This window comes from Monodelphis domestica, chromosome 1 (genome assembly GCF_027887165.1).
Source record: "Monodelphis domestica isolate mMonDom1 chromosome 1, mMonDom1.pri, whole genome shotgun sequence".
NCBI classification, from domain to species: Eukaryota; Metazoa; Chordata; class Mammalia; order Didelphimorphia; family Didelphidae; genus Monodelphis; species Monodelphis domestica.
Window position 1 is genome coordinate 102,829,135 of NC_077227.1, and position 26,016 is coordinate 102,855,150.

The window sequence follows — 26,016 nt, forward strand, 5'->3', positions numbered from 1 at the left end:
TGGGAAAAAAGGAAGATTCCTAAAAGGAGGGTTGAGAAATTAGTACATTCTAGGCATGGTGAGACAAATCAGACTATTGCAATAATAGGGATGAGAGGTGAGAAAGACACAGGGGAAGTGAAAGGAAGGGAGGGAGGGAGGGAAGATAAGTTTGATCACATAACTTAGGAAAACCTTTGTGGAAATTTGTTAAAACATGTAATTGGTAATAAATAAATTTAATTCAATTTAATTTAATTTAAAATAAGACAGAAAGTGTAGATGAGGGAAAACATTTAAGCATGGGGAATAAATAGATAGTGAAAATGCAGGATGTCAGGAAAGAAGTGCTGTGAGCAAACAGCAGGACCCAAGCAATGTTGCTTGATTTTCAAGTATATAGAGGGATTTCAAGACAGGTAAGGTAGGAAGAGGCCAGGTTGTGAAGAGTTTTACAGACCAAGGAGGGGCTTTTACATTTGATCATTGAAGCCACTAGAATTTACTCGGGTGGAGAAGGGGGATGGGAATTGGAGTGACATGGTCAGAGCTATGTTATAGGAAGATTATATTGATACCAGAGTGAACGATGGACTCTAGAAGGCAGAGATTCGTGGCAGAGAGACCAAGTAGCAAGTTACTGGTGTGAGGTGATAAGGATGTTTACAAGGATGGCAGTTATATGATTGGAAGAGGACATATGCAAGAAATGTTATGAAGGTAGAAACAAGAAAATTTGGTAGTAGATTAGATTTGTGGAGGGAGTGCAAATGAAGCGTTGAGAAGGATAGTAATGTCTTAGATAATAATAGGGGAATTGGGAAGCATGGATGGTTTTTGGGGAAAGATAATTAGTTTTGTTTTGGACATGTTGAGTTCGAGATATGTAAAGGATACCCAGTTTAAGATGTGTTTTAGACAGTGATGAAACACTGGACATCAGAAGAGATGTTGGACTGGAGAAATAGATCTGAGAATCGGCTGCAAAAAGATAATTGAACAGATAGGAGCTAATGAGATAACCAAGTAAGAGAGTATAGATGGAGAAGAGAAGAGAACCCAAGGTAAAGGGTTGGGGAATATCTACAATTAGTGAGCATGACCTGAAAGAAAATCTAGCAAAGGAGACCAAGGAGAAATCAGAAAGATAGGGAGAGAAAGAAAAGGTTTGAGGAGAGATAAGGCAGTTTGGGATACACTGGTTACTAGGCTAGTGAATCAATAAGGAAAGTACAAATGGATTGCCTTACTTCAGTGAAAACCCTAAAGAGATTATGTAGCAAACTTGTAGAGAATTCATTTTTGTAATTTTTCCCAGATCTATTCAAGCAAAGTGAAGCAGGGGACAGTAGTATTAATCAGGATTGGTGTTTGGCAAGTCATTATTGGCAAAGGATTCAAGTATAGAAGGTCATGAAGAACTGTATCAGCTCACCAAAGGATAGAGATAGGGAAAGGAGAGTGTAGTCAGTTCAGGGTGAAAGCCCAAGAAAGAATTGAGGAGTGGAGGGTTTGGCGGTCATAGTAAGGATAAATAACAAATTTAGGGTTTATAAGACAGAAAAGGAGATGGAATGATGAAAGATCATGGTCAGAGAAAGGAATTTGGGAATTCCTGAACATGAATTGGTTATTTGTGGATGATGGAAAGGTCTAGAGTAGACCATGAAACTTGGATAAGTTGAAGAATTAGGAATTCAGTGTGTTTGAGGAGAGAATAAATGGCAAGAGATGGAGTGAGCTTTATGATATCTAAAAATTGTGGTATTATAATGACCAATATTTTCCCCTTGAATTCTCAACTGAACTATTAAGGGATATATTGTTGTTAATTATCATTCAGTTGTTTCAGTAGTGTTTGACTTTTTGTGACCCTATTTGGGATTTTTTTTTTTTTTGGGCAAAGATAGTAGAGTGGTTTGTCATTGCCTTCTCCAGTTCTTTTTACAGATGAAGAAATGGAGGAAAACAGCATTAAATGACTTGCCCAGACTCACAAAGGTAGTAAGTGTCTGAGGCCAGATTTGAACTCATGAAGCTGAGTCAGTTTAGGAAAAAAATTCCGAGTTTAAATGATGTAAGAGATCATTTCCAGATAGGGAAATCAAGAAAGGATTTGTAGAAGAGGTGGGTGGCATCTTACTTGGACCTTGAAGAATGGATTAGATTTTAGCAGAAATAGATATGAGTTATTATGACCATCATTGTTATGATTCTTATTTATTCTTTTATTATTATGACTACTTAAACAAGAACCACTGGTTCAAATACAAATCTAACTATATCTAAGGATCTTAATGCACCCTATAAAAAGTTTACATTTGCTATTCCTCTTAGGAAGATGTACTGAGACATATGAGAGGAGCCAAGGAAAGAATGTGCCCCTCTCTTCTTTGAGTCATTCACATGAGATTGTGTTATGGGTGCCTTGTATTTAGGGAAGGATGCAAAGAACACTCCCATTGGCCACTGAAATGATTATCTTTTTTACAGGAAACAACTAACATAAAAAAGATGGATCTGACTTTGGTGTCTTGAGGATCCCAAGTTAGAGGACCCTAAGGTTTCTTATTTGCCAGGGATTTGTTTTTGACATTTAAAGTAAATTCAAACCAAATGTGTACAGTTAATTTTGGCCCAAGAGGTACATACCTCAAGATCTTCAACATTTCCTTTACTGATCAGGCTTATCAGTTCACACTTGTTAGTGCAAAAAACTCCTTTCCTCTCTTTGCTTCTGCCACTTTACTTATCCTGTCTTTCCTCTGGAATGAGTGGACTTGCAGGACCCTTCATTCTCAGTTTTGGCATAGATACTTGTTCTATGAATGTGCTGTTCTCTTGTATACAGGAGTGATGGCAGACATTTGGGAGGTGGTTACTGAAGACTAAGATGCTCCCACAAGTCTGTCACACTAAAAGTAGTTTCCTTTGGGCTACTCTTTCTGGGTTTGCAGAATGACAAAAGAATTAAATTATAAACTTAGTAATTGTCAACAGAAATGGCTAAAATTTTTTTAAGCTGTGGCTCTTAGGAATGAATGATGAGGATTGCACTTAATTTATCAGCCAGGAAGAATTGATGGATGATGAACAACATGATTCCTAGAACATGGATTTCCCTAGCTGGAAGAGATGCTGTCATTCTGACTACAGTCATTTCTGGAGAAATTTGAAATTCTACATTCTAGTTATAATGGAGATCACACAGCTATTAAATTCCAGTATTTTGGAGGAAGTTTGCATGGTTGTTGGCAAAAGACTATAGGTATCTAGGGACTTTATAGACAATCTGTTCTGTGATCTTGACAGGCCCTTATGTAGGAATTTTGTACTAATGGATCAACATATATAGTTCTGGGATGTATTAAAATATAAGTACCTAAATGGCCTGGGGGAAGGGTTGAGTGTGTGTGTGTAATTGGGTGTCCCTAAACACTACAGTAATGTATTGATACTGGATCTTAAGGTCTATTGAATGATTTCCCATGCAAAGCCCATGTAATAATAGATATATTAGGCAATTAAAAAAATAACATATCCCTCCTTCTTGTAGTTAGACATCATTATAGTATAATATAGGAAAAATATGAGCAGGAGTTTGGGAACTAGGTTTTAAGCCTTGTTCTAACCAATTACTCCTTATGTAATTGCAGATACTTGTACCTATTCTTGGTGGCTCAGTTTTTCCTTCTTTACATTAAATAGGGAGGAGGATGGAGGAACCATTTTATCTCTAAAGTTCCTTTTGAGTCTAACACTCTAGACTTCTGATCTTTCTAATGTAGGCTTTTTTACTTGAATAATACAAGATGAATAAGAACATCATGGATCTCCCAAGGGATCTTCAGAGAATCAAGAGAGTGATTCATTCCAAAGACTGTGGAGAATTGGAAGAAGCTCTAGAGTTCCTTTCTTCCAAGGGTTTTTAACCTGGGGCCTATGGACTTGTTTCAAAACATATTTTGGCAACTATTTCAATATAATTTTTTTTGCAATTCTATTTATTTTATTTATTTTAATTATCTAGAGGTCTACAGGCTTTACCCCAGACTGCCACCACAGGAGTCCATATTAAAAAACAGGCTAAGAACCTAGATCAATACACTCATTTTTATGGATGCAGAAGTGAACCCAAAGAGGTGATTTGTCCAGAGACATAGAGGTAAGTAATGAAGTTGTAATTCCAAAACAGCACAGCTTAAACTCAACATGTTCAAAATAGAACTCCTTATCTTTCATCTCCCACCTTACTCCCATCCAAGCTTCTCTATTTCTGCTAAAGGCACCACTATTATTCCTGTCTCCTCGGTTTGTAACCAATCTGATTCCTGACCATACATGTCTAACTACTTCCCCAATTTTGCTATTTATACTGCCTCATTTCTTCTATCTGAGCCCTTCTCTCTATCACATAGTTCCTACCTTAGTTCAGGCCCTTATCCCCTCTTGTCAGCTCATGGCAGTAGCCTTCTAATTTGTCTCCCTGTCTCAAGTCTCTCCCCACTCCAGTCTCTCCTCTCTACAGCTGCCAAAGTGATTTTCTTTAAGTGCAGATCTGACCATCTGCAGATGTCACTCCCTTACTCAATCAACTCCAGTGGCTTCCAATTGCCTCGAGGATAAAATATAAATTCCTTTGTTTCACTTTTAAAGCCTTCAAAATCCGGCACCAAGCAATCTATCCAGGCTTATTGTATATTATTTACCCCCTGCACTCTATGACCTAGTCAATCTGGTCTTCTCAAGGCACCATATTTCCTATCTCTGATGCTTGGAAACTCCTTGTCCCTATAGCCTGGAATGCAATCTCTCTTTGGTTCTACCTTACTTCTATCTACACGATGCTGCCAATTACCACTTTCTATCCAAGCCTTTCCTGATCCCTCAAATGGCTAGAGTCTTCTGTCTTGAACTACATTGGATTTATTATCTTTCTACTTATTCTTCATATACTTAAATATATTCTTATTGAATACTTTCTTAGGATGTAAATCATTGAGAGTAGGAATTGCTTCATTCTTTTTATTTGTATCCCTAATATCTTACACAGTATCTGACATATAAAGGCACTTAATTTTTATTGATTATCATAGAATCATACGTACTTGACTGGAGGTTATCTCATCCACTCCCCTCATTTTATATGGATATGCCCAAGGCCATACCAAGAGTAAGTTAAGAGAGTCAATTTGAACCCAGGCCCTCTAAGATTCCAACTCTTACACCTTTCCTGTCTACCACATTTCTGTCTCCAAATTCAATGTTTTGTTTGTTTTCTTCATACCACAATCTTTCTCAGAAACATCTATCCATCAATTCATTCTGCTCCTCCATCCTAGAATTGTCTGTGAAATATGTTCATGAAACCCTATTTCATAATACTCAGGGCCAGAGTTTAAGTCTAAATACTGGCAAATATGGACACTTTCCAGCTTCCATTAGTAGAAAATAGGTTCAGTGTGAAATCTTCCCTTGGCATATGTGATGTGTGTAAAACGGCTTTGGCCAGCTGGTGAGGAAGTTAAACCTCTCAGAAATCTGAGCTTAAGATATTGTTGTTATTAGTTAATACTTACTGAGTATCAACAATGTGATAGCTAGGAGCCATATAAAACAATGAATTAGCTATGGTCCCTGCCCAAACAGATGACCTGTCAAAGAATGGAGGCAACCATTTCTTTTGTAGAAAAATGAGTATTAAACTATTAAAAGAATGAAAAGAAAAGAAAAGAAACACATTTAAGTCAAGAGGTCTGGGAAATTATAAACATTTTTATGTGTGAATTATCTTTATTATTTATACTTAACATCAATGGACACAACTCATTGTAGGTCTGTATTATGTCCTGTAAGGACTATCTAGTATATTTTGATGGAATGATGGCAAATCTTAACCCTGAATACTAGCAGTGTTTAATTTTTCTGATTAGTTTGGGACTTGTCATATTATAGTCCAAGAAGACATAAATTATATTCCACTGGATAAAATCCACACAATTAAAGGCAAATTAATTTTCCAAATGTATCATTCATTCAGAAGGAACATCAAATGAATATCTAGCATCTAAATTGGCAGCATCAGCAAAATAACATCCATTTATCAAATCAGGATCCAGATGTTTGACAAAGCTGATTGACTTATAAACTATTAATCAGCAATTCATTTTCCTAAGCAGTATTTCGTGTTGGGATCCCAAATCTCATTTCCTATTTAATGATGGCTACTCTCACTGCTTACATTTGTAAACTCTTTCTTAAATGCATGTCAGAGGGAGCCAGTACATTTGTAAAACAAAAAACACCTCTAATCAATTTATTTTATTACACTATAAAACCCTATCTTCTCACTGAAGGTGAATATGAAATTTAAACATTGGCTAGAAATATTAATTCCTTTACACGCTTAAAAGAGTACTAATGACAATATCATCTTATAGACTGACTCAGAAGGGCAATATATATTTTATTCTAGAACTAAGGCTGCTTGTCATTCATTACTAATTCTGTATGTTTCAGTCCTTTGAATGTTTCAAAAGAGGTTGGTTGTATCTCCATTCTATGTTCCTGCCACCTGACTGGTCGTCTTTGTACCCCAGCAACAAGTAAACAGTTTGGTAAATTGTTTAGTCCATGAATACTGGGATAGTTGAAGCCCAAGTTTCAATTGTCCTTATACAGCTCAAATACAAAGACCTGGCTGTGAATGTTAGGAAACTGGGACTCCATTTCAGGCTGTTTACTTAACACATGTCACATCTAAAATAAGGATTGCTTCAGTTGAAAAAGCAAGTCATTAGTAAATGTGCATTTATAAGGGCAAAAGTCATGGTAACTGTGCAAACCGCTTGTCAACTTATTTAGAGGAAGTTGTGTAATCAACTTAACATACCCGTTAGACTTTACCTGCAAGGTCAAGCTTAGAGTTCCTGTATGTCACCGCTCTGGCCTATTAATCACTCAGGAGGAAATTCCACATTTTTCTTTAAATTAAACTGTAGAGAGTAGAGTAAGAACAGAACTCTAAGAGGATGCCCTCTCAATTTTTCTGTTTCCTCAAAGCCAAGTTGATGTCTAGTAAAATTAAAAAAAATTTTTATGACTCTCTTCTTACAGAATTTAAAATATGGTCAAAAAGATATATATCAACATGCAGTAATTTACTACATTGAGACAGACCTATAAGCTCTGGTGGCTGGGAGCGATTCTATTGCCAGAGTTTTCCAGCAGGTGCCAAAGAAATCTTTGGCAGTATTGAACCAGTACTAGATCCTGCATTAAAAAAAAGGCAAACATTAAATTTAAAGTATTCCTCTCCCTTATTTTTTTGTGACTAGAAAAAAATTCTGGCATTAAATCTATGGAAATATTTTTGTTTTGAATAGGATAGTATTTTTCTTATCAACTCTAAGTGTACTTTTAAAAGAAAATATCAGTGAATGGTGCTTCCTTATTGATTTCCCTTAGTCAATATTGTGAATGCAAAATAATTCTGGGATGGTAGTACCCCTTAAAGCAAAACGGAGAACCTGAAGAGAATATAGACTTTATAGGATGAAAGAAGACAATGTCAAATTTCTGGTATCATCAGTTTAAAACTACTTAAAAGCTAAAAAAGTTTAAATTTTGAATATATTTTATAATATAAAATGCTGATCTATGATTCAATTTGAAAAAATCAATTTTTAAAGTATTATTTTTAAACTGCTGTTTGGACTTTAAAATTCACTTCTGATAAGTCATTTAAAACTACTGTTTTGTGTGATCAGCCTCCATGGCTTCTGTTTCCACTTTTTGAGAGGCTGAGACTTGGCAACAAAAGGGATAATCCTTCTTTGTGGGCATCCCTACAGTTAACAGCACACACATCTGGATGGCAGTTCAATAGTCCACTGTTATTCAAACAATTTGTAATCACACATACTGTGTATCAACTAACAAATCCAGGCGTGTAGCTTTTCATGATCCTGTAGCTTACAGTATGTGTAATTTATAAATGAAAAAAAAAAGTATGTAGCAATTACAGTGGTATATTCTTCATTAAACATCTGAGTAAACAAACTTCTCTGTTGAAACAGAGGACATTGCTTATTATTTGGATGATAAATGGAAAAGTTTCAGAAGACTATACTTCATTTGTTAAGTCTTTAAAGACATTAAGAAGTATATGCATAGTTCTGAAAAATACGGGGCTATATGTTTTTCTGAGCTGTAATCCATGTAGAGATTGAACAAGAACCATAAGAAATGTAAAGTTAGCAAAGTTCTCACCAATCTTAGACTACCTGGAATGTGATAGATTAAGGGAAAGGAAATCTGCATCATGCCCAAATATTTTCCTCATCTCACAAAAGTGTAGGACATCCAAGCCCCACTTCTCTGATTGACAGTTTCTGAAACAGTGTCTGATAACAAAAGAGAATCTGACATTGAGCCAGTCCTAAGCCTAGTGATGGGCTTTCAACACACTGAGCTGGTGAGACTCCAGACAAGTGCAACGAGGTGGCAGAAACAGCACGCCAATCAGCACTGGATGGTGAGGTGCTTGAGATTGCCTCCTGAGCAGTCTCTCAGTAATATCCTGTTCATTCCAGCGGCTTTATGGCAATGGAGTTCTCTGAGGACATAGCCACACCAGCAGTTTTGCAAATAAAGCACAAACAAACACATCTACCTTTTCAGACTCCTGGTCTGGGAAAGCCTCTTTTGTCATAACTTGACTCAATTTCACAGGAAGCATGATCCTAAGGGCTTCTATTTATGTAGTATATTAGAGTTCTTTGCACACATTACCTTATTTGAAACTTATAACAAGCCTGTGCAGTGGAATGGTCACATATTATTATTCTTATTTTGAAGATGAGGAAACAGATTTGAAGAGGTTCAGGCTAATAAGTGGCAGAGCTGAGACAAATTCTCACGCTCACTCCAGACTTCCCCCTATAGGAGGCATTTAAACTTATCCAGTAGGGAGGGAAACAGGGACAAAAGGAGTGAGGGGTTCAAAATGTTCCAAAGAGAATGCCAGAAATTGCTTTTGCATATGTTTGAAAAAAGTAAAACATTATTAAAGGAAAAAAATAAGACCTTGTCCAGAATGCAAATATTCAAACTAAAGACCACATGGTTTACTATTAGAGAACACATTTGGAGTGGCAGGTAAACATAGTTCTGTCATCTTGCAAGACTTGACAAAAGTGTAGGACATTGTTGCTATTGTTCAGTTGAGCCTAACTCTTCATGACCCTGTGGACTCTACCATCCATGAGGTTTTCTTGGCAAAGTTGTTGAGTAGTTTGCCTTTTCCTTCTCCAGTGATTAAGACAAATACAGGTTAAGTGACTTGCCTAGGGTCACGAAGCTACTAAATGTCCGAGGCTGGATCTGAACTAGGTCTTCCTGACTCCAAATCTAGTGCTTTGTCCACTGAGCCACCTAGTTGTCTCCTTTAATAATGCCAGAAGATAATAATTATAAGAAACTATGAGGCTCATGCCAGGAGCAAGTTTTCAAATGTTATTAGTTGAATCTATAGAAAAGATTAATTTCACATCAAGACTGTATATGTCAGGGCAGCTAAGTGGCTCAATGGATAGAGCCAGTGAGGGAGACCAGAGATCCTGGGCTTAAATCTGACCTCAGACAATTCCTAGCTGTGTGTCCCGGATTGGGCAAGACTCTTAATTCCTTTTGCCTAGCTCTTGTTGCTTGTAAGGGTTTAAAAAAATAGAAAAGACTGCATATGTCCTAAATTCCAATCATAGCTTTCTTCTGACCTCTTCATACTCCTAAATCATTCTATATTTTGACTTTTTTATGCAGTTGGTGGCTCAGTGGAGAGATAGAGTGCTGGGCTGAGAGTCAAAAGGCCAATGTTCAAACCCAGGCTTTACACTTACTGTGCGATCTTGGACAAGTAACTTAACTATTTTCTGTCTCAGTTTCCTCAACTATAAAATAGGTATCAATAATTGCACCTACCTTACAGGGTTATTGTGAAAAACAAATGAGATGATATTTGTTTAAAAAATGTGCTTGGCACAGTTCCTGGCACATAATAGATGCTATATTAAATATTCATTCCCTTCTTTTCATCTTTGTCCTTTCCCTTATTTACCTCTTCTTGCTACAGATTTTTCTGTAGGTTTATGCTACCGTTATTCATTTCTTTTGGTATGGATTAGGTATAACCAAGAAGTGTACACATTCCTGTGAGTTCTTAGTTACTTCACGTGATTTAAGGATTGAGTAGCTGTAATTGGAGTAACTTCAAGAAAGAGTTGGGCCTGGGGGTAAGTTAGGTAGGCAGCTGTCTGGGGTGCAACATGATATGGGGAAGAGGAGAAAGCCCAATAAGGGGGCAATGTTAATAGTCCTTTCTATATATACTCGAAAAGTCCAAACTCCATGATATACAGGTATTCATCTTGTGAGAAATCAAGTCACATGTCTTCTAGTGATGGTTCACATCACAACAACATCCATGCAACACATTTATAAAGCAGAGATGGAAACCACAAATGCCTTATTATGACTCTGCTAGGAACCCTCATGCAATCTTGTAAAATGGAACCCACTGAGTTCAACCAAGGCAGAGGAGATGAAAAGAACAAAGGTTAGAAATCAAAGGTGGGTCTGTGTCACTGTTTGCAGTATTTCCTACTTCCAAGAAAATTTCAGAAAGCAAGTAAAAGAAGTAAAATATATTGGGCATTATCCAGACAGAATATTAATCTCAATCTTTGGAAATCAGCTAAAGCCTACAAAAGGGTGTTTTGTACAGTGTCTATTAAGATTGCCCAAAGCATGCCTCTTCTTTAGGCCCTAATCCTGCACTTCCATAAACTGAAAGGATGACAAGTGGTGCAAGGGCTCTCATGTCAAACCAAAAATTAGGAAAGAAGAGAACTATCTAGACCCTCTTTTTTCCACCCCACCCCCAAAATTAAAAACAAAACTCAGCAGCAAGTATCCTTCCTTATCTGAATGTTTGGGGGAATCTGGAAAGTGTATCCTTTGACTAAAGCAGGCCACATACAGCTATTTGCACAGATCATTGTAGGTCTTTGTGACCTTGACAATCATTTTCACACAGATGAAGTGCTCTTGTTCTATTTCTGCCGTAGAACTACTATATTTCAAACAAAGAGCTCTTGCCTTAATATTCACAGAAATGGATAAGATTCACTGAGCCATGTTGTCTGTCCTCTCTGAATGCAGGACCACTACTCAGAACATATCTACTTACTGTCCAGACTAGTTTAAAATGCCCCAAGGCATAGAGTAAAGGGTAGGGACTCTTCTCAAACTGCATTTTCTTCTTCAGTGAGAAAATCTGCTCCTTCTTTCAATTTTTTCACTCTTCCTTGCATAGTGGCCTGAGTGGCCCTCCCCAGAATTGACAACATTTCTGTTCTTCAAATAACTGTCAATTCTTTAAGGTTCTACTTTTATTTCATTTGATGATGTTTCACCATAAAGAAAGAAATGTATACTTCTAATTTTCTTTATTAAAACTCAGCTAACTTCATCATGTGCTAGGGCAGAAGCTTTTAAAACTAGAACAGAAGCTTTTTAAACCAACATTCGAACTACTAAGTTTCAGTCCCTAGAGTTCTACAGTTGTGTAACAAATGGTCCTCATTTCTAGAGACAAAAATAATTAGTATTTTATCTTTTCTTTAGATATGATATAAGGTCAATAAATATTCAGTAAGTCAACAAGAAATTTTTTTCAATAGGCAGAGTAGTAACATGGAAAGAACAATTGGGATAGGAAGTCAGAAGACCTGGTCTTGAGTCTGTGACCCCATTGCTTAAGAGCTGAGTGACATTTGGAAAGTCGTGTATCTATGCCTCAAATTATCTCATAGTGAAATAGGAATAATAATCTTTGAACTCCTTATACTTACAAATGAGAAGATCAAATTATATAATTAAGTGAAGTCTGTTGAAAGTATGAAATACTACACAAATGTTACTATTATTTATAAAAAAAAAAGCAAAAGATTACTGAACTCCCATAAAGAATTGGGAGACATTTTAATAAAAAAAAAATAAGTTAAACAACCTAAAAGAAGTTGTATTTTCCAAAGGATTAAATCTCCCCTCTAGCTTTTAATAACTTTATTTATGAAGCCTAAGTTGAGAATTAAATATTTATTACAATATTTTGAAGGTGAGGTATATAACTTGGCAGAGTATTGATTAATAATTTGTGTATGTATGGTATAAGGAAAACCAGTTTTGAATTCAGTTGTAAACAATGCACAAGCAGAGTGCTTAAACTATTTGTAGGTGAGGAGCTTGCCAAAATATAATTAGTTGCAGGTTTTCAATTACTTCTCAGCAAACAAAAGTTTTATATGAATTGTTTACTTTCCATTTAACTCAAACTGGAACCCAATTGGTTGATTTCAAAAGTGACATAAATTTGGAGTGCCCAAGAAAAGCAGATAAATGTTTAAGCAGCATGACATCTGCATTTTAGTCTTGAGTGATAAAAGTGTAAAAAACTTGACCAAAATTCAATCAATTCAAGCACATAATCTTAAAATGCCTGCTATGTAATTTGTTAAAAATAGAAGAATATAATCTGAGAAAATAAGCAGAAGTTAGTTTTTTGACCAATTGAACTGATAAACCACTTTGAACATCATCCAAATTCACAGAAAATTTTTTTAAAAACGAGTATTTAAATGCTGGTCACTGTTTTGTGTTTTAGTTTAGTTGTTCCTACTCTGTTCCTTCTCTCCTCTTTGCCAGAAATCTCATAGGCTCATTCTTTTTTTTGATAGAAAGAATAATATATATATATATATATATATATATATATATATATATATAATAAATCTATGAGGGGCAGATAGGTGGTTCATTGAATTGAGTGCCAGGCATAGAGACAAGAAGACCTGAGTTCAAATATGACCTCAGATATTTTCCAGCCTTGTGACCCTGGGCAAATGAATTAACTCCAGTTGCCTTGGAACTAGTAGACAGTATTGATTCCAAGGCAGAAAGGTAAGACTTAAAAGAAAAGAAAAGAAAAGAAAAGAAAAGAAAAGAAAAGAAAAGAAAAGAAAAGAAAAGAAAAGAAAAGAAAAGAAAAGAAAAGAAAAGAAAGGAAAGGAAAAGAAAGGAAAAGAAAAGAAAAGAAAAGAAAAGAAAAAAAGAGAAAAGAAGAGAAGAGAAGAGAAGAGAAGAGAAAAGAAAAGAAAAGAAAAGAAATCTATGGCATTTGAGGGTACCTAGTAACCTATAACAAATTGAAAAGAAAAACAACTAGATGCTATAAAAATTTTCCCTTAGGCAGAACTGACAGTAAAGAAAAGATAGCTAACAGGAAGTTAATATAGACTTGGGGGTTCAAGTTCTGCCTCAGCTACATACTAGCTGTGTGATCTTGGGCAAATCTTTTAATTTCTTTTGGCTTTAGTATCCCTTGTGGTAGGATAAGTGAATTCAATCTTTGAGGTCCTTTTCAAGCTCTGGTATTCTGTGATATAGATACCAAAAGACAATATACAGTTGTAAAATATATATCTATACTTCAAAAACTGTAAGAATATACCCAAATACCCACACTTTTGGGAGTTTTAACTCTTTGAATCCTATGGGGTGAGCTTACCCATAAGAATAAGGATAGCCTTGATTCATATTTTCCATAAAGGATTGGGACTGAGACTTTGGGAGATTTTCTTTCTGTAGGCATATCCTTTACCTGGGAACCATTGCACCTTTCCTAGTTAACTTGGTAATGTAAGGATGCAACCTGTAATTTTGGAGACATATTTAGGAAGAAGGAAAATGACTATTTGTATAGCTGGTAACAGGAAAGAAAATATTAACAAAAACTTGCTAGTCGTTAGATTAATCATCAGCACCCTGAATGGGGAAATGTGGAACTCTTTGGTGGTTAAGGCAGCATCATTATGTTTAAATTAGTGTTTATAATGCCAGCCTATCCCTTAATGAAATTTTTAAAAATCAAAACATATTTTTGAGGTGGGATCTGGAATCAGAGATAACATAGCCTTGAACATAGAACTGAATGACCTCAGTAGTGAAGAACATTGCAAAGGAACAACTGAGCTTGTCTGGCATTCTCTTCATTCTCAAGTTGAATCTGATCTGACAGATGTGGTGAGTAATTAAACCCTTGTCCATTCAGACTCTGAAAGCTTGCTCAGCACAGAGAATGGGGCAAGAATAATGAGAGGCACACCCCCTCTGGGACTATTCAAGAGTGCTCACATTTGCATGGCCACATTAACCCTATGGAAGTGGATTATATTGGCCTCATCGGAAGAGGGGACCGCCAGGGTTCTTTGATTTGCATAAATCATGGGGATAGAAGGCAGAAGAGGCCTCCAAGTCCCTTAAAAAGAGAGGTTAGATGTAGCTGCCTTCTTTTGAATCTAGAATATATCTTTGGCTAGGATATTTTTCACCAAAGCCACATAAATGTCTCTTGTTTTATGTATGCACAAGAAAGTTCATTAAAGCTTTATAATTAATCTCCAAATCACATAGATTTTCAGATTCTTAGAATGACAGGACAGCAAGTGACTTTAAAGATCTTTTAGTTCAATCCTCTCATTTCATTACATATATTTGCTACAGTTATCTAGTTTGTTTTTTGGTAATTACCTTGACAAAAAGTGATGAGTATAGTCATTGTTCCCTATTATGGTTAGTGCTGTCAAAGAATTGCTTATTGCATGTCAAGGTACCTGGGTAAAAGCACTGTTTATTGCTTTAAAAATATAGTTAATGCTTCTCAAAAAGAATTACTCTCTTTGGAAGTTGCTGTTTCAAATGAAGGATACCAATTAATTAATCCATTTAAATAAAACTGCCTTGGATCAGCTTACTATAAAGATAAAGGCTGAAATCTAACTTCCATTTGGGAAAAAAATAAATTTCACAATTTTATTCATTAATAGATGGAAATAATTATCTTTAAAACTCTAGAAATGAACAATAATTAAAAAATAAAAATGTCAGAAAGTGAGTCTCATCTATGTAACATTAAGACATATTAGGTCTAGTTTGTTTACTTCCTGAATAAGTTTTCCTTTAAGTACATCTTAGGTAAACATAGGAATTAAAATCAGAACATGTGGAATCTAAACCCAATTTTGCGATTAATTACAACTATGGTAGTTCTAAAGCATTCACATAATGCTGTGTAAAAAGAGTGTTCTGTATGCTTGTAATAAGATATGTCTTATTCCTCAACTAAACTATAAGCTCCATGAGGACAGGGATTATCTTATCCAAACTCTGGGTAAATTGCTCAACCCTTTGCTTTAGTTTAACCATCTGTAAAAAAGGGATGTAATACCATTTTCCCTGCCTAACTCCCAGGGAACTTGATGAAAATAAAATTCAACACAATAATCTGGTAAAAAAAATGCTCTAGTACTTACTTTTACATTCTGTTTTCCTCCTTGTCTCTATTTTTATGCCAGCATTTTGCTGTATTTGTGTTTTTCTAAATATGCATATTTGCTTCAATGGCACATACTATATACATGCAAGGCAGTATTATTATTAATTCCCTATGTTGCTAGTTTTATCATTGAACTACATGTAATACAATATGACATTTAAAGGACTTACTTTTGAAGAATTGTGTGGGTAGCTTCTTGCAGCTTTGAATGAGTCCTATTGATGCAAACAGTTATTACAGACTCAGAATGGAAAAAAGAAGGCAGATATTTACTAGTAAAAACCAAGGTTCTTTAACTACTTTAATATCTATAATCAAATGAAAATTATACATTGCCTAAACTAATTGTATATAATTTCTTGGCATTAGGTATAACTAATTCCGAATATAATGAGGAAAAGATGAATATATGCTTCCTTATTTATAGGGATATTTTCAGAGGAAAAGCTAACATAGCAAAGCCCTCTCCTTTCTACTCTCTCTCTCTCTTTGGTGATGCTGTTAATACAGATTTCTTTCTCTCAAGCCTAGTCTCTTACCATTGTCTTTTTCATTGGAATCATAGGCATTAAATCAAAAGTCACCTAGGAGGTTTTCCTGAGACATACAGGAGTTCTTATCAATAGAAAATATGTCAAGGCTAAAGAAAGCCTGGGTAAAGACTGTGAGAGAAGATAGAAAGAAGCAAGAAAGGAAAACATCAGGAAACAGGAAGGAGAGCAGAGGGGAAAACAAGAGAAAGTAAGAAACTATTAATCCACAATTACCCACTATGTTCTAGGCACTGAGCTAAATGTTGGATATGCAAAGCCCAAAATGAAAACATCTGCCCTCAAGTAGTTTACAGGTTTTGATATCTCAAAAGAAATCGCTTAGTACTAGGTTATTCATTAGACTCATATAACTAAGGACCACCAAAGGTGGGTTCTTTTCCTGCTGGGCCTGATCATTTTCTGTCCATGGATCCATGAAGCATTGTCATTGGAATGAGATTAGTATCTCCCTTCTTTGTTGGGGATCTCATCTTAAGATCCTGGACCCCACAAAACCCTAGGGGAATAATGACTGACCACTGAGAGACAATGGAAGAAGAGGAAATGAACCTATTCAGCAAAAATCAGGACTAGAAGAAAAATGGAACACAAAGGAATTTTCATTTCCATATTCTCATGAGACACTTGATAATTTTTTATGAATAAAGTAAATTCAAAATTCAATCGGTTTTAAGATTCTCTGCAGAAAGGGAATGAGAACAAGGTCTTATCATTGGAAATTTGACCCCATTTGGGTCTGTTAGATTTGTATATAGAAGCAAGGGATAAAATCTTATTTTGTTCAGAGCATGAAGGAGAGGAAACAAATAGAAAGCAAGCTCAGATTAACTTTTGGAAACATGCTAGTCTTTCCTTAGGAATTGGGAATTCTGAATTTAATGAATTCATAAAATATTCCTTTATTTTTAAATTTGAAATTCCCTAAAGTTAACAGGAAATGAAGTGGTTAGCCTGAATTTTACCATCCAAGCTGAAAATTTTCCTGTTTCATAGTGAACTCTCATGATGAATGTATGGAAATCCAGAAGAGATAGGAGAAAGAAATACAGTTTAGGGTTATGGTACTAAGAGACTCCCAAGGCATCATAATCCATCACTGGAATAGCTAGCATTATAGCAATCTGAAAAGATCTTGTTTTGCTATCAACATCCACAGGTCCTTTATCAAAAGAGATTCTGGCACACCATACTTTTCTAGTCTTACTTCAGATCACTGCCATACTTATATGCTATGCTTCAGTTAAATTGTTATACCGTATTCATTCCTCAATTGTACCTTTTTCCTTCCTGTCTACATTCCTTGGTTCATGCTGATCCTTATGCCTACAATGCCTTCCATTTCCACATTTACCTGCTGAAGCCCTCTGTGTCCTTTAAAACCCAAAATGAATGCTACATCTCCTATTAGTCTTTCCCTGATTCCCTGTAAGAAATCTCTGTTATGATGATGAACTCACATAGCACTTGATTTTGAAACTCCAAAGCACTAATGTAGTGCTATTTAAGAGCGTTTTCTGTATTTTTGAAATGATGTCTTTAAAAAAAAAAAACTAAATTAAACTCTGTAGGCAGAAACTATTTTAGCCAAAATGTGTATCTCTTTTAGTATCTAGTACTCTGAACACAGAAGGCTACAAATATCTGGGTCCCAAAATGCAGAGTCTCAGTGGCTTGAAACTCAGGACAATCAATATTTTGTTGCCTTCTTTATGCTCATGTGCTGCCCATAAAACAGCAAACACATTTCCTGTGTGTATAGGGCTTTTCTTCTAAGGAAATCTGAGTGACTCACACAAATAATCTATATTATGCTGTTTGGTGAGACCAATGTTCATTTATAGTTGGGAAATTATGTCAAAGAAATTAAAAATTTGTTCATGGTTGCATAGTTATGGAGTAAGAACCAGATGCTAGGCTTTTAGGCCAGTCCCTAGAAAGACACCATCACTAGGGAGTGGAATATTTTCCCAAGGGGTGTTGATGCTGAATATAAGTGTTATCATATTTTTTACATTTCTTAGAGCAGGAGGTTTGCGTTTGTTTTTTTTTTTAACTTCATCATATATTTTTAGTGTTTTCATAATGCTGAACTTTGAGAAGCAGGAGTTTTTACCAATTATATGTAATAAATTTCCATATAAGTTTTCAAAAGTTATATGAGCCAAATTGTCTTCTTCCCTCCTTCCCTTTCCCCTTCTGGAGCTAGCAAGCAATTTGATCTGGATTATACATGTAATATCATGCAAAACATATTTCTATATTGTTCATTTTTGTAAGTGAATAATCTAATAAAACCAAAATCCCCAAATATATATCCATTAAACAAATGAAAAATCATATGCTTTCATCTGTATTCCTATTCCAACAGTTCTTTCTCTGCAGGTGGATAGCATTCTTTTTCATAAATCCCTCAGAATTGTCCTGCATCATTGTATTGCTAAGAGTAGTTAAGTCTATGACATTTGATCATTCCATAGTATAAAGCATAAGTTTTTAACCTGGAACTTAAAGGGTATTGTGAACTTGAATGGGGAAAAAATTATATCTGTTTTCATTAGCATCCAATTGAAATTTAACATTTCCATCAATTATATATTCAATATACTATTATGCTAAGAAGGGAACCATATGCTTTACCACACTGCCCGGGTTTTTTGATACCACAAAAATTAAGGACACCTGATCTAGAGACTAGTCCATGATTTACTTGCAAAAGCTATTAGGAAATGAAGTGGATTGAGTGCTAGATTTGGAATATCTAGATTAAAAATTAATATCCAAAATACTCCAAGTATTATATTAATAAGATTTATTGATTAAATAATAACTTGAAGGAAAAAGGAAAAATAAAAGGCTAGAGAAACAGAGAGAGCTTGCCCAACTGTGGTGGTGGGGGGGAGTGCCAGGGTAGAGTTATGGAGCAATATACACAGGCAACAAACCCCAATGTGGGGATAAAAAGGAAAGGGATGCTGGGAGATAAAGTCCAAGAGTACAAATTTTCTAATTATACTAGTGAGGAAGAGCTGAATTTCAGTTCTACCTCAGACATTAATTTCATATTCTAGGAGAGTCAGTTTACCCCTCTCAGCCTCGGTTTCCTTATCTTCCAAATGAGAATAATAGCACCTACCTCACAGAGTTTGTGTGAGGTAACAAATAAAGGCTTTGTGAACCTTAAAGTGGGATACAAATGCTACCTATTATTATTGTAATTTTCTTGCTATTGCCAAGGAGCATTCATACAGATTACCTGCCTAGATTTTAATTTCTGTTCATCACAGCAGAAGAACATTCTTTCCCCTCCTTAGTGGTTCGAATACTGAGAATTGTCCTAGTGTAATAACAGCAAAGAATTTATCACAGAATTGAGAGTTGGAAGGATATCAGTAGTTTTATCTAGACCAATCTATACCCAAAAGGAATATTTATTATATGATACTTGATAGGTTGCCTTCCAGACTCTACTTAGAAGTCTTCAAAGGTCAGGGAGGTAAGGGAGGAAGGAATCCATTACCACTTAGGGAAGACCATTCCACTTCTGGAGAACTTTGTTGGGAAATTTCTCCTGATATTGGAGCCAAATTGACCATTTTGTAACTTTTCCCTTTTGTTCTTGGTTCTGCCCTTTGGGACTAAACAAGAGAAGCTTAATTTCTCTTATTTCTGGCAGTCCTTTAAATACCTGAAGCCAAATATTATGTCTCTCATCTCCCTTCATGTCTTCATGCTAAACATCCCTTGTCCTTTCAGCTGTGCTTCATATGATATTGATTCATATTGGTTAACCTCCTTTCAAAACTGTGATGTCCCAAACTGAACACTATATGTCAGACTTTTTCTGACTAGGGCAGAATATAGAACTACTATCATTTTATATTTGATAGCTATGCCTTTTAATGCAACTTATGATCCCATGAGTTTTTTACATACTATATCACATTGTTGGCTTATATCATAATTTACCAAAGATATGCACAATAAATTTTCTTATGATCTCAACAATTTCTCTAGTTTATTTTTTCACTTGTGGCACTTACTTGGTGTTTTTTAAACCTAAAAGGGTGCTTTCTAACTAGCCATGGAGAAAAAAAGTGCCTGAAGCCTGCCTATTGTCTATACTATGATCTACAGTTAAATGAAAAAAATTATGGATGAGCTTATCCAGAAGCATATAGCTCTTGGATAGACACTGTAACTAGACCATGAGTTAGGCCAAGAATAGAACAAGAAGAAAGGAGTAGACTGAATTGTCTTTGGGAACTGTTAATTCTGCCTAAGCCCCATGTCCAAATGTAAAATGATGATTTAGTATATGTGCTATCCATGAAGAAAACAGAATCTATCTAAAATGTAAAATGGTCCAAATGGGATTTTATTATTGGTTTCAATCAGGTATGTCATGCATTAAAAACTGCCCTGTATCAGAGAAGTTAGAAATGGTAAAGGTGGGAGGAATCCTATATCAACTGATATAGAAAAAAGTCTTGGATCAGGTAAGAGAGATGATATAGTCCTTCATCATGTGATATCACCAAAGGTTTTAGTCAAGTGTTCACCAGGCTAGCTCATTTAGTCACTGTACCTCTGCTTTATCTTTATCCTTTTACTTCTAACTTGTTCATTTGCTTCTTCGTCCACCTGGCTCTTGCAACAACAAAAAGCTCAGCATGGTTATGTTAAGGCAAAAATATTTTCTTCTAAAGGTTCTGAGACTTTATCATCTTTTTAATATCAATACTCATTCCTCCAATGATGTTGCAGTATTATCAGTCATGGAACTCATAGTTCTTTAGTCTTCAAAGAATTAAAATTGAGGATCAAACAGGGTGACACAGAGGCCCATGGTAGATTTAAACAGGTTGCAATACATTACAAACAAGTAATTAAAAAGGAGAAGCATTTATGAAAAAGAATTTACAAAGGAGGCTGAAGTGCATCAGCAAGGAAAAAAATAAAAAAGAACATGAACTGGTCATACAGTGAGAACAAGGGCTAACCTTCAGGTAGCTTCAGTGAATCTCTGGTATCCTTGCCATGTCAGAACCTGAAGAAAATCTTCAATATGCTGGATGGACCCCATGTGGTGAAATTATGGTAGGACATGGATAAAGAAAGATTCCCACTGGATAAACTCTTCAGTTGGAGAGAATATGCATATCAATAAAGCATAGATACACAGGCATATAGGAGTTTGTTCTTTCTCAGTTTAATGAGGGAGAAGATCTTGCTATATAGTTCTGCCTTTAGGAATATTCATTACCATATTGTTCCAAGATATGGAAGTGACCTGATTTCTATGTCAATATGCTTAATAATAATAACTGGCATATATACAGATTTTAAAGTTCACAAAGTACTTTTACATATATTATCTGATTCCCACAATAATACTGGGAGGTGGAGTAGAGATTTAATCTCTTCCAGTGCCTTTGTATTATTATACTTGAGTTTCTCTCCCAGTGACACCTTATTAAAGTAAAGTTAATCCAAATGGATTTGGATTAACAGAGACCTCCCTCTAACTGGCACCTTTCTATTAATTATTACTTCTTGGTGATATAGTACAGTCACTTTTCATTCCCTAGGATAAGGTGGTGTGAAATCTTTGGGTTTTTCACACCATAAAATACTCTTAATTATGGGAAAGGGAAGCCTTTTTACTTTTTTAATGTATAAGAAAATGAAAGGAAAATCCCACACAGGACACAAAATCTGATAGGCCAAGGGCAGTTTCTATAAAGTAAATCCTGCTAATGATAATTAGAGATAATTGGGGATTCCACTTACCCCAAAAGACTCTTTGTCCCTTCTTCCCCTCCACTCAATTATTTTTCTTTTTTGTTTTCCCTCCTCCAAATCAGGAAATTCCTTTGTACTTGCAAATAGTCTTTAAGCTCAGTCCTTTGTGATGCATGTGTTTAAAAGTGGTGATGACTGGGGGGGGGGGGTGTGGGGGTTATCAGCCTTTTTATTTGTAGAGATAAAGGTCACATCAGACCCTAGCCATTGTGCATTTTCTGCTCCAACATGCAGTTGGCAAACTCCTTTATGCACTTAGCATACCACACATGGCAGGTTGGAGGTACGCTATCTTTTATTCTTAGGAGGTTTTCAAAATAGAAATTTTTTAAAGGAGTAAATTTATCCCCGTTAATACATAGCTGATGTTCAGCACACTTCAAAACAAACCCACTTACCAACACTAATTTTTACTCATCTCTTCTTCCACTGATAGCTCAAAATGCTTGGGAAAAATACTTAATTTTTGTTTAGGGAAAAAAAAAAACCCTACCACTGCTATACATCCTTTTACTAGCTCAAAATTTGAGAGAATATCTAAAGCAAAATTCCTCTCTCTGGTAAGTAAGACAGCTGGTGACTTTGAGTTCATACAATCCACCCCACAGCAGCTTGGTCAAATCACAGATGTTATGTACAGTTGTCTGTAAGACTGCTGAGCAGATCCACTGGCATAGCTCAGAGTATCAAATGGGCTGTACCAGGAGACTGCACTCATCTCCATCTTTAGGGCTGTTGGTCCTCAGGCTGACATGGCTTTCAAAAGCCAGAGGTGACTTTCATAAGGGACCAATTTTCAAAGACCAGCCTTTAGTATGCCATTCCTTCAAAGGGCAGAATTTAACTAACCTCATGCCTGTGGAGAGAAATAAACTCTTGAAAACAAAACAGGGAGGGAAAGGTGGGGAAGGGAATTTTTTCCCAAAGCAAGTTTTCTTTTAAAAAAAAATCTTACTAAGATTTTAAAATATAATCTTTTTTCTTCTCACTGTTATGATCTCATAGTAACTGGGACCACTGCAGTTTTTCTTCCCTGAAAGTGGACAGTCATTTCTCACTAGTTGACAATTGTTCACTGCAGTGATATGTAATCTTAAATACAATGTACACAGAAAGCTTTAGAAATTCCACATTGAAGACCATCTGTTTAATGTTACCTCCTTTATTCCTTGTTCATGGAGATGTCTGAAGCAGTTATATGGAACACTAATAAGAATGATATTCAACAAATGTTAATGACTCCTTTTAACTCATCTTTCAGACCATACATTCTTTATTGTCAGCAACTTCTATCTTTTTTTTTTGAAATTGTCAGAATTTTCTTCTCAGGTTGAAGAAACTGCTTAAGTTTTAGAGCTTCCACTAGGGGGACACTGCTTCTCTCTTCTCTCTCTCTCTCTCTCTCTCTCTCTCTCTCTCTCTCTCTCTCTCTCTCTCTCTCTCTCTCTCTCTCTCTCTCTCTCTCTCTCTCCCTCTTTCCCTCCCCCCCTTCTCTCTCCCTCCCCCCCCTTTTCCCTCCCCTCCCTCTCTCTTACAAGGATCTCATTCCTTTCCACTAGCATTCAAAAAAGATTTACATTTGAGTAAGCCTAGCACTGTTTTGGCCTTCATGAACAGAGGAAGTAGGAGACACATCTTGCCTTGTAGGAGATAGACTGGCACAAATTGGTAGAGCAAGTTTGAGGCAAACCAGGCAGGGGGAGTAGCAGCTCTGTGATTGCATGAACTATCAGTCACTGATACTCTGAATCCAAGTGGTAGGGAATTCCAGTTTTCATATTCTAATATTGGTTTTTAATGTGTGGAAAGTACTATCTTTTCCTGTAGATTATAAGTTCCTTGAGGATAAGAATTTTCTTTTTAATCTTTGTGTCCTCAACAAAGGGTAGGCACTTTATGTATGTTGCATTGTATTATATTGTTTCTTCATCCATTAAATTTGCAACTCTAGTTGAAAATAACATCATATAACAACCTAGAAATAAAGATCAGAAAGGACTGTTTATGGTTTCTATGAAAGCACCCTACTTCTAGTGAATGACCTTGCAGTTAATATGGTTCTTCAAAGCATTTATTGTGTTAGACTAAGTGATAGACAAAAACCTTCCCATTTTTGCTTAGATGCAAATAGCATAATGTACTGAATTAAGCATTGCTCAGAGGTAGTGCCCAGTTTATACAGTTTTCTCCTCAATAACTTAGTCATAACTAGGGTATATTTGTGTGAGTAGATCCACTGAAATAGTTTTATTAGAAGATCAAATTCAACTTCATACTTAGGACTAATGTGATTTTCAAGTGACAAAGTTCATTTTCACAGGAGACCTAATTTTCAAAAACTGCATTTTAGTAAAATTCAACTAAATCTCCCCTTAGTAAAAAACAAAAACAAACAAAAAAACCCCACTAATTAAATAAAAATGATTGGAGGGGGCAGGGGAAGGGAGAGGGAAGCTATGGAAAAAGAGTACAATTATTCTTCAATTTTATTCATGTTCCAGAGTTGAGATGTTGGGAACTTTGAGAGCACCCAGGGGTTCCAATTTAGGAATGGAGGAAAAGTAAAATGAAAAAAGATTTGGCTTTTAATTGGAAGAATGGTAAGAATTAAGGGGATAGTTTGGAAGGAAAAGTTGAAGGGCTGGCAATTATAAATTGGGAGTATGCTGGTAGGCTTAGATATTGGGCTAAGTGATAGACAAAAAGAAAGACAATCTGTTGTAGGGAAGAACAACATACAAAAGGGAGGAAAAGTGAGAGGATGTATTGAGGAGAGACTAGGGGATAAAGGTACTTAGGCTGGGGAGTTGAATGTTCCAGTGCAAGAAGGTCCCAGGCTTTGAGGCAAGTTTCAGGTTGAAACAGCAACAGAGCATTTTTTTTAAACCCTTACCTTTCTTCTTAGGATCAATACTATGTATTGGTTCTAAGGCAGAAGAATGATAAGGGTTAGGCAACTGGGGTTAAGTTACTTGCCTAGGGTCACATAGCTAGGGAGTATTTGAGGTTACATTTGAACCTAGGACTTCTATCTCCAGGCTTGGCTCTCTACCCACGAACCATCTAGCTACCCTGAGGCATGGTTTTGAAGTCTGGAAATCAGAAATAGGGCTAAAAAGGGACAATTCCTCTTTTACTTCAATGAATGAATGGAAAAAAAAATATTTGTGTTAGGCATTGTTCTAAGTGTTACAGTTATAAATATAAGAAAGCAAGATAGTGCCTGCCCTCAAGGAGATTATATTCTTATAAAAGGAACCACAAATGTGGGAAATTTTCCCAAAAATGGGTATGTGGGGCAGCTGGGGGGCTTAAAGTGGATTGAGTGCCAGGCTTGGAGATGGTTCAAATTTGGCCTCATGCACTTCCCAGCTGTATAATCCTGGGCAAGTCACTTAACCCCCATTGCCTAACCCTTACCACTCTTCTGCCTTAGAACCAAATACACAGTTGGGTTTGTAATACAGAAGGTAAGGGTTTTAAAAAAAAGTATGTGTGTGGAGTATGTTTATGGTCATATGCTTTGGAAATGGCCAGAAACAGCATGGCAGCCTAGTTCTGAATGAGGTAAGTGAAAGACTACCTGTCAGAATCAAAGGTTCTAGGGTAGAATTCTAAATTCTTTTGATAATAAAAATGTGTGTATATATGCATATATGTGTATGTATATATTAGACATTTATATAACCATAAATATATACATTCCAACTTTTCATTGCTTTGTTTTTCCATTTTAACAAAGAAATATGTCTATATGTATGTTTCTTTGTATATACATATAACTGTGCATATACACACATTCATTGTTTCCTCTGATAAAACTAACGACTTCAGATCAATGATAGTTGGGTTGGTTTTTTTTTTTGGTCTTTTTATTTCTGATGCTGAATGGTACCTGACATATATTAGGCACCTAAATATTTTAAATAAATCTTTGATCTTACAATTTGAATGCTCTTTCCAGTGGTGTTGATTGCAAAACATCCAAACTTGTTCTTCCTGTGCCACTCTTGTCCATATCATCCCAGAAGTTTAACACAGGTGATCTACCTAATGTCCTAGAAGCCCTCTCAATTACCTGGTATTATAAGGATATTAGGTAAACACTATAGCTATAAACCAGTAATTCCTTACACTTATCATGTGACTTGCTCATCATCTCTTCCTATGAGACATTTATTCTTCCACTTCAAAGTTCCCTATTCAGAGATAAAGGGACCTTGAAGG

At 35.8% G+C, this 26,016-nt stretch overlaps 1 protein-coding gene across 7 annotated transcripts in view; it reads right to left on the reverse strand.

The window, feature by feature from the left end:
• VTI1A (vesicle transport through interaction with t-SNAREs 1A) overlaps positions 1-26,016 on the reverse strand; it is a 447,185-nt gene that overhangs the window by 73,926 nt on the left and 347,243 nt on the right. Inside the window, exon 9 of one of the 7 annotated variants that reach the window (XM_056803947.1) lies at positions 13,172-15,648. The exons of the other annotated variants lie outside the window; for them this stretch is intronic. Coding sequence (XP_056659925.1) covers positions 15,600-15,648 — 49 coding nt within the window. The 3' untranslated portion in view covers positions 13,172-15,599. Of the gene's footprint in view, positions 1-13,171; positions 15,649-26,016 lie in introns of those variants that run through there. 7 annotated transcript variants of the gene reach the window in all.